The sequence below is a fragment of the Callionymus lyra genome, chromosome 10 (genome assembly GCF_982586985.1).
Source record: "Callionymus lyra chromosome 10, fCalLyr1.hap1.1, whole genome shotgun sequence".
In the NCBI taxonomy this organism is placed as follows: Eukaryota; Metazoa; Chordata; class Actinopteri; order Syngnathiformes; family Callionymidae; genus Callionymus; species Callionymus lyra.
Genome location: NC_141827.1, coordinates 1,722,501 through 1,732,500, shown reverse-complemented (window position 1 = coordinate 1,732,500; position 10,000 = coordinate 1,722,501). Strand labels below are relative to the sequence as shown.

The following is a 10,000-nucleotide window of genomic DNA, read 5'->3' as shown; positions in this document are numbered from 1 at the left end:
CGGGTGTCGTCGGGTGTCGTCGGGTGTCGTCGGGTGTCGTCGGGTGTCGTCAGGTGTCGTCGAGTGTCGTCGGGTGTCGTCGGGTGTCGTCGGGTGTCGTCGGGTGTCGTCGGGTGTCGTCGGGTGCCGTCGGGTGTCGTCGGGTGTGGTCGGGTGTGGCGGGTGTCGTCGGGTGTCGTCGGGTGTGGTCGGGTGTCGTCGGGTGTCGTCGGGTGTCGTCGGGTGTGGTCGGGTGTCGTCGGGTGCCGTCGGGTGTCGTCGGGTGTGGTCGGGTGTGGCGGGTGTCGTCGGGTGTCGTCGGGTGTGGTCGGGTGTCGTCGGGTGTCGTCGGGTGTGGTCGGGTGTCGTCGGGTGTCGTCGGGTGTGGTCGGGTGTCGTCGGGTGTCGTCGGGTGTCGTCGGGTGTCGTCGGGTGTGGTCGGGTGTGGTCGGGTGTGGTCGGGTGTCGACAGGTGTCGTCAGGTGTCGTCAGGTGTCGTCAGGTGTCGTCAGGTGTCGTCAGGTGTGGTCAGGTGTCGTCAGGTGTGGTCAGGTGTGGTCAGGTGTGGTCAGGTGTCGTCAGGTGTCGTCAGGTGTCGTCAGGTGTCGTCAGGTGTCGTCAGGTGTCGTCAGGTGTGGTCAGGTGTCGTCAGGTGTCGACACTCGCGCTCGTGTCGCTGACAAATGAGATCCATTCGTCTCTCAGTCCCGCGAGCAGACGGTCTGTCGTCCCTGCAGATGGATGTGTTCAGAACTCGTCTTCAGGACGAATCTGATCACATCCATGGATCCCAGACGCGTGTCTGAGCTGGACTGATGGATGCTGAAGGTTATGAGTTCTTATATTTAACTTCTTCTTCTTCTTCTTCTTCTTCTTCTTCTTCTTCGTCTTCAGGCGACTACGCTCAGCTCAGGCTGAAGATCTCCTACCTGGAGGCCGGCGTGTACGAGATCCCCGTCATCGTGTCCGACTCGGGGAACCCTCCTCTGTCCAACCGCTCCATGATCCGGATCAAAGTCTGCCCGTGCGACGAGAACGGAGACTGCAGCGCCACCGGAGCCGTGGCGGCGCCCGGACTGGGCACCGGCGCCATCATCGCCATCCTCATCTGCATCATCGTTCTGCTCGGTGGGTTTTTGCTTCAGAACTTTCTTTCAACATCAACAACATGTTTTTACGAAGTGAGTTCTTCGATATTATTCAGTAGGAAAACTTAATTTCCCACAATCCTTTGGGTCAATGACCTGTGCAGTGACGACCTCCATCCACTAGAGAGCACTGTTTCCTGATCCATGTTTTACAGAACATTTTTTAACAGGCAGAATATTAATTGATTCCAAATAAAATGATTGGGAAATCACTTCAAAATAAAGAAAACTATAAGCAGACACAAATAATTGTGGTAATGAAATTGATGAATAAAAAATATATCACAATGATTTGCTTTTAAATGAAGATATAAACACTTCCATCAAACATTTCTAGTTGCATTTAATTCAACATACATTTTTTACAATTTAATCTGGTCTTTGAAAGGCGCTCTACAAATAATAGAAATAAGTATCTGTATTTGAATAGAACACATAACTTTCTCTGAATTAGTACAATTCAGAGACCTGTGCAGTGACGACCTCCATCCACAAGAGAGCACTGTTTCCTGATCAATGAATTCTAAAATAAAGAGTGGGAAATCTCAGGTCAATATACGGAAAACAATGAGCAGACGCTTAGAAATGTGGTTAAATTCTTAATATATATAATATATATTTGTTTTCTTTTTTTTTTAAAGTAGTTCTTAAGCTCTTCAACTCTACGGATCTTAACTCTAACCCTGTGTCTCCAGTCATGGTGCTTCTGTTCGTGGTTTGGATGAAGCGACGCGAGAAGGAAAGACAAGCCAAACCTCTGCTGATCGACCCCGAGGACGACGTGCGCGACAACATCCTGAAGTACGACGAAGAAGGCGGAGGAGAAGAAGACCAGGTAGACTTGACCAGAGGAACACAAGGAGGTCCTTCTGGAGCTTCTACATCCCATAAACAACACTCATAACACGCTTGGCAGCCATTTCATCTCAAACATGTATTATTACCGTCGTTGTTTACCGTGTCGTTCTCACTCTTTCTTCATGATCTTCTCGTTTACGAACCTGAGCTTTTGAAGGAGCGTTTGATTGACAGGTTGTCTCTGGTCCTGCAGGACTACGACCTGAGTCAGCTGCAGCAGCCGGACTCCCTGGACCACATCATCAACAAGCCGTCGGGTGTGCGCCGGGTGGACGAGCGGCCCGTCGTGCCCGAGTCCCAGTACCCGGTCCGACCCAGTCTCCCTCACCCCGGAGACATCGGAGACTTCATCAACGACGTACGTACCAGACGTCACCCTCACCGTGACTCGACCTCTTCTGTTTGAAGTGTACGCGAGCTAAGAATGAAACTGAGTTCACTGAGAGGGAGTGAGGTTGGAAAATGAAGTCACTACATTTATTTTGTAGCTCAAAGTAATTCTTGCTTCATATTCTCTATCTTGAGTTTTACTCGTAGTGAAACATATTCTGATCTTTTTAATCGACCAAAAAGTAAATCATTAAAAATCCAGGAGTGAAAGTTTTTAGTTCAACTTTCCAATGAACTTTCTGAATTAATACTTTTCTACCATGTGTTTTAAAAATGAAAAATCAAGTTGTGTAGTTTGTATTGCAGCTCAGTTTTCACCTCAGGTGACCTCAGGTGACCTCAGGTGACCTCAGGTGACCTCAGGTGACCTCAGGTGACCTCAGTTGAGTTCGTGTTTTATGTTATGTTTTCGACACTAAATCTTTTGAGAGAATTGTTCACATTTTCTGCATTAACTTTTAATGTATTTTAAAATCACCTTCTTTGATTTTCTGGTCAAAATAACTAGTATTAATATTTTTCGGTCCAAATAACGAATCTTTTATAATCTTTTTAAATCGTCTCGTGGTTCAAGACCGAGTTGATCTTAACTCTTATCATAAATCGTCTTAAATCTTCCTCCATAAGTTTTCAATCGTCCTCTAAATGTCTTAGATTCTGCGTGACTGACAAGAGGTCGCGAGGTCATGGTCGCTCACCCCTGTCTTCTGGTCGTCAGGGTCTGAGGGCGGCGGACAACGACCCCACGGCGCCGCCGTACGACTCGCTGCTGGTGTTCGACTACGAGGGCAGCGGCTCGACCGCCGGCTCCGTCAGCTCGCTGGACTCCAGCAGCTCAGGGGATCAGGACTACGACTACCTCAATGACTGGGGTCCTCGCTTCAAGAAGCTGGCCGACCTGTACGGGGGCGGCGAGGACGACTGAGGCCGGGGGGAGGCCGGGGGGCGGGTGGGGGGGGGGGCGGCCATGAGCCGTCGGCTCGTGAACTCGATCCTGGCTTTATTCATCTTTGTGTTTTCCTTTGGTCTTCTCTCACCGCGCTGGACCCCGACCCGTGGGCACGAATCAAGGCGGTCGTCTCCGATTGTTCCGAACCATCTCTCGCTTCTTTCCTTCCACAAGAGAATGTTTTCTTTCATTCATGGGGGGTGTTAGAGGGGGGGGTGTTGGGGGGGGGTTAGAGGGGGGGGTTAGAGGGGGGGCGACACTGACTTTCTTTCACTCTGTCGACTTGAATTTCCTTAGAACAGAAGCACTGTCATTTTATAAAGTGCCTTTTGTGGTGTGTTTTTGTATCAGACTCCTGCTATCTCAGGATCCGTCGCCATTTGTACGGTGGAGGAACTTTCTCCCCCGGCTCTCATCCCACCGTCACCCCCCCGACCCCCCGCCTCACCCCCTCCACTGCTGCAAAAGACCCTCCTCGGTTCAGACGACGCCGACAAGGACTCTCAGATTAAAAAAGAAAAAGAAGACCCCCCCACGCCGGGTGCAACCATTTTTACACTCCAGGTTTTTTCTAGTTTGGCGGCGAGTGCTGCCCCTCCTCCCGTCGAGGATCTGAAAACCTGGGGGTCTCAAACCCCGTCCGGTCTCGTGTCGCCGTGAAGCTTCTGGTCTGACGAGTCGGACAAAAATGGAAAAAGAAAAAATGGACCGAAGAGGATTTGTTTTGTTTTTTTCTTCCGTGTTGGTCGCCTTGAACATTCCCTCTTTTTTATAAAGTAAAATATTAAGAAGTGCATGTTTTATTTTCCCCCGAACGTTTTACTGGAAGCACTTGTTATTACTCTGTTGTAAGAATGTGAAAGTAGTCGCTGATATATGAGCTACTGTGTGTAACGACACTGGGACAACACAACTACTGTAAGATACCTATTTTTACGTATTGGTGACATCAGATTTTGCTGCTCTCCGCCCCCCTAGACACCCCCCTACACCCCCCTACACCCCCCTACATCCCCCTACACCCCCCTACACCCCCCTACACCCCCATACACCCCCCTACACCCCCATACATCCGAGACTCTTGGAAGTCCTCCATTTGTAAAATTCCTGCCCACTTTTGACTCTTTGGTTTCACGGTTTTCCTGAGTTATTACTCTGTAATAACACACGTCACCACCGCAGCTCGGACAGATGTTCAGGAGAAGGTTCTTCACTCATGCCTGCTGGTGATTGTTCGATGGATCTCAGTCCATTCCTATACATACTGGATGTGTGCTTTAGAAAAATAAACATGACATGTTTTGAACGAGCGTCGTTGGTGTTTAACTCGTGGCATCAGAATATGACGTTGGGTCGTTTTTATTGAAATGTTCTTGTTATATTTAAGCATTGAATTGTATGAGTGTGTGTGTGAATGGTTTTGTGTCTTTGTGTGTCCTGCGACAGTCTGGGGTACCTGTCCAGGGTGTCCCCTGCCTCTCGCCCAATGAAACTGGGATGGACTCCAATCTCCCCGTGACCCAGAAATGAATGAATGAATTCCATATTTAAATATTGAAAGGTTGAATTCTTTAAATACATATACTGTATATATATATATATATATATATATATATATATATATGTGTGTGTGTATATATATATATATATGTGTATGTATTTCTAAAATATTGAGCTAACTTTTATACCAACCCTTTTTTTATAGAATTTTTAATAATGCTGAATTCAGAAAATGATTGAAATTTGAACGTTTTTATCAAAATGTTTTTGTTTTTTTTGAAACATTGAATGATTTTATTGAATAATTGAACTCCTTCTATATTGAAAGGTCACATTTTAGTGATATGTTGATGAAGCTTCATGAAACAGTGTCGTGTTGTTCAGAGGTCAGTAGGTGGCGCCATCAGTTTAAAAATGATGTGAATTATATTTGGAACAGTTGTTCAAAACTAAGGGAAAAAGTGCAAAGACGCCATCTAGTGGACTCTGAAGATAATGACACTGTTTCATGAAGCTTCATCAACACATCACTACCATCTAGTGGACTCTGAAGATAATGACACTGTTTCAAGAAGCTTCATCGACACATCACTACCATTTAGTGGACTCTGAAGATAATGACACTGTTTCATGAAGCTTCATCGACACAACACTACCATCTAGTGGACTCTGAAGATAATGACACTGTTTCATGAAGCTTCGTCAACACATCACTACCATCTAGTGGACTCTGAAGATAATGACACTGTTTCAAGAAGCTTCATCAACACAACACTACCATCTAGTGGACTCTGAAGATAATGACACTGTTTCATGAAGCTTCATCAACACATCACTACCATCTAGTGGACTCTGAAGATAATGACACTGTTTCAAGAAGCTTCATCAACACATCACTACCATCTAGTGGACTCTGAAGATAATGACACTGTTTCATGAAGCTTCATCAACACATCACTACCATCTAGTGGACTCTGAAGATAATGACACTGTTTCATGAAGCTTCATCAACACATCACTACCATCTAGTGGACTCTGAAGATAATGACACTGTTTCAAGAAGCTTCATCGACACATCACTACCATTTAGTGGACTCTGAAGATAATGACACTGTTTCAAGAAGCTTCATCGACACAACACTACCATCTAGTGGACTCTGAAGATAATGACACTGTTTCATGAAGCTTCATCAACACATCACTACCATCTAGTGGACTCTGAAGATAATGACACTGTTTCAAGAAACTTCATCAACACATCACTACCATCTAGTGGATTCTGAAGATAATGACACTGTTTCATGAAGCTTCATCAACACATCACTACCATCTAGTGGACTCTGAAGATAATGACACTGTTTCATGAAGCTTCATCAACACATCACTACCATCTAGTGGACTCTGAAGATAATGACACTGTTTCAAGAAGCTTCATCAACACATCACTACCATCTAGTGGACTCTGAAGATAATGACACTGTTTCATGAAGCTTCATCAACACATCACTACCATCTAGTGGACTCTGAAGATAATGACACTGTTTCAAGAAGCTTCATCGACACAACACAACCATCTAGTGGACTCTGAAGATAATGACACTGTTTCCTGAAGCTTCATCAACACATCACTACCATCTAGTGGACTCTGAAGATAATGACACTGTTTCATGAATCTTCATCAACACATCACTACCATCTAGTGGACTCTGAAGATAATGACACTGTTTCATGAATCTTCATCAACACATCACTACCATCTAGTGGACTCTGAAGATAATGACACTGTTTCAAGAAGCTTCATCGCGCATCACTACCATCTAGTGGACTCTGAAGATAATGACACTGTTTCATGATGCTTCATCAACACATCACTACCATCTAGTGGACTCTGAAGATAATGACACTGTTTCAAGAAGCTTCATCGACACATCACTACCATCTAATGGACTCTGAAGATAATGACACTGTTTCAAGAAGCTTCATCAACACATCACTACCATCTAGTGGACTCTGAAGATAATGACACTGTTTCAAGAAGCTTCATCGACACATCACTACCATCTAGTGGACTCTGAAGATAATGACACTGTTTCATGAATCTTCATCAACACATCACTACCATCTAGTGGACTCTGAAGATAATGACACTGTTTCAAGAAGCTTCATCGACACATCACTACCATCTAGTGGACTCTGAAGATAATGACACTGTTTCATGAATCTTCATCAACACATCACTACCATCTAGTGGACTCTGAAGATAATGACACTGTTTCAAGAAGCTTCATCGACACATCACTACCATCTAGTGGACTCTGAAGATAATGACACTGTTTCATGATGCTTCATCAACACATCACTACCATCTAGTGGACTCTGAAGATAATGACACTGTTTCAAGAAGCTTCATCGACACATCACTACCATCTAGTGGACTCTGAAGATAATGACACTGTTTCATGATGCTTCATCAACACATCACTACCATCTAGTGGACTCTGAAGATAATGACACTGTTTCAAGAAGCTTCATCGACACATCACTACCATCTAGTGGACTCTGAAGATAATGACACTGTTTCAAGAAGCTTCATCAACACATCACTACCATCTAGTGGACTCTGAAGATAATGACACTGTTTCATGAATCTTCATCGACACATCACTACCATCTAGTGGACTCTGAAGATAATGACACTGTTTCAAGAAGCTTCATCGAAACATCACTACCATCTAGTGGACTCTGAAGATAATGACACTGTTTCAAGAAGCTTCATCGACACATCACTACCATCTAGTGGACTCTGAAGATAATGACACTGTTTCATGAATCTTCATCAACACATCACTACCATCTAGTGGACTCTGAAGATAATGACACTGTTTCAAGAAGCTTCATCGACACATCACTACCATCTAGTGGACTCTGAAGATAATGACACTGTTTCATGAAGCTTCATCAACACATCACTACCATCTAGTGGACTCTGAAGATAATGACACTGTTTCAAGAAGCTTCATCGACACATCACTACCATCTAGTGGACTCTGAAGATAATGACACTGTTTCAAGAAGCTTCATCAACACATCACTACCATCTAGTGGACTCTGAAGATAATGACACTGTTTCATGAATCTTCATCAACACATCACTACCATCTAGTGGACTCTGAAGATAATGACACTGTTTCAAGAAGCTTCATCGCGCATCACTACCATCTAGTGGACTCTGAAGATAATGACACTGTTTCATGAGAGAGAGAGAGAGAGAGGAGGAGGAGAACATGATGCTGTCAAAACAAAGAAACGAGGGAAGAAGGAGGTGAAGACTTGAAAGAATCCTTTCGTTTTAAACCACAATTAAAAGTGTTTGTATTCTGTGTTAGCATTAGCATAGAGCGCTAACACTTAGGATTGACAGTCGATTTGACCTTGACCTTTACGGTGAAGAGATCTTTGTGTTTGAAGGTCAGTCCTGCTCAGGCGGGTCTAACGTTCATGGAATGTCAAAATGGCGGATCAGAGAGGCAGAATTTTAGCTAACGTGGAGGGTTGTCTCTGGGTCAAGGTGACCCTGAGGCTCAGAAAGCAAATGTGTTTGTGGTATCCCTTGTGTTGTCTCTGGGTCAAGGTGACCCTGAGGCCTGGAAACAAATGTGTTTGTGGTATCCCTTGGCTTGTAAAAAGTGGTGACACTGGTCTATCTTCTTGTCCTTGATAATATTGTTTCTTTGCTCAAAGTCACTCTCTGTGAGCAGAAGAAGTTTCCAGCTGAAGTGTCGGTTCTTGTGGAGCCTCGTGTCGTAAATAAACTTCTCCTCGTCAAACACTTTCATCTTCTCTGCGTCCAAGCTCTCCAGGGCGACGGCTGGACTAATCAACAGCAGCCGCGAGAGTTTAGTGTCGACGCTGCTGTTCGACGAGCGTCTCTTCAGCATCATCTGCTGCTATTTTAGGAGCCAATTAAAGCAGGAAGTTTGTTCTTCACCTGATCAACAGTTTAGCTTCAACTCATGAAGGTTCATCAGTTTCTTTCACCTGAAGGTTCATGGAAACTAGAAGGAGTACATTTACGGAAGAAACTGCAGTTTGAAGGCTGACCCTGCTGTGCTGTGGAAGTACTCATTCAAGTAGAAGAAGTGGAGTTAGTACTAAAAATAGTAATTGAAAGGTAAAAGTAGCAGTAGAATTAGAAGTATTAGTAGTAGTATTAGTGGAATTAGTAGTTAAAGTAGATGAATTGGAATAAGTAGTAAAAGTAGAAGTAGCAGAAAATTAAAAGTTTAATTAGTAGTAAAAGTAGAAATAGTAGTAGTATTAGTAGTATTAGTAGTAGTGGAATTAGTAGTAAAAAGACTAGGTAGTTGTATGTCAAAGTGGAAGGAGTTGAAACATGAGAAGGTTTTTCCCTTTTCCAGTCGTCGTCAATGATGTCCTGCAGAGTTTTTTCAATTCGTCTCATTTGAACGTACGACCTTGAAAAGTGTTCATCGACCTTCGTCGTCTCCTGAGGTCGTTTGTCACAAAAAAAACTTGACTGCAAAGAGCAGAAACGAACCGTGGAGATCTGGTGACACACGGAATTATTTTAAATCTAATTTAGATTCTAGTTTTTGTTTTGTGTGTAACACAGCATTGTGTGTTCAGTTGTGTTTTCACTTTCATACACATTTCTGATCACATTGATCTTCTCCGATTGGCTGGTTTAAAAAACTAAAATGGGCGTGGCACTTGATATTTGTGGGGGCCTGACACACACACACACGTGTGTGGGCGGAGCTAAGAGGGATTTACGGGGACACTGTGTTAAAGGACTCGCTTAAGATCTGAGGATTTCAACCCGTTTTCAACCCGTGGATCATTCGAGTCACACCTGTGGATCATTTGAGTCACACCTGTGGATCATTCGAGTCACACCTGTGGATCATTCGAGTCACACCCGTGGATCATTCGAGTCACACCTGTGGATCATTCGAGTCACACCTGTGGATCATTCGAGTCACACCTGTGGATCATTCGAGTCACACCTGTGGATCATTCGAGTCACACCTGTGGATCATTCGAGTCACACCTGTGGATCATTCGAGTCACACCTGTGGATCATTCGAGTCACATCGAGTCACACCTGTGGATCATTTGAGTCACACCTGTGGATCATTCGAGTCACACCTGTGGA

General features: G+C 44.4%; 1 protein-coding gene across 2 annotated transcripts in view; it reads left to right on the top strand.

The window, feature by feature from the left end:
• cdh4 (cadherin 4, type 1, R-cadherin (retinal)) overlaps positions 1-3,300 on the top strand; it is a 316,908-nt gene extending 313,608 nt beyond the window's left edge. For both annotated transcript variants that reach the window (XM_087801671.1, XM_087801670.1), the window contains exons 13-16: positions 874-1,107; positions 1,823-1,962; positions 2,179-2,343; positions 3,094-3,300. In XM_087801671.1, coding sequence (XP_087657797.1) covers positions 874-1,107; positions 1,823-1,962; positions 2,179-2,343; positions 3,094-3,300 — 746 coding nt within the window. The remainder of the gene's footprint in view (positions 1-873; positions 1,108-1,822; positions 1,963-2,178; positions 2,344-3,093) is intronic.
• The last annotated feature ends 6,700 nt before the right edge of the window (positions 3,301-10,000 follow it).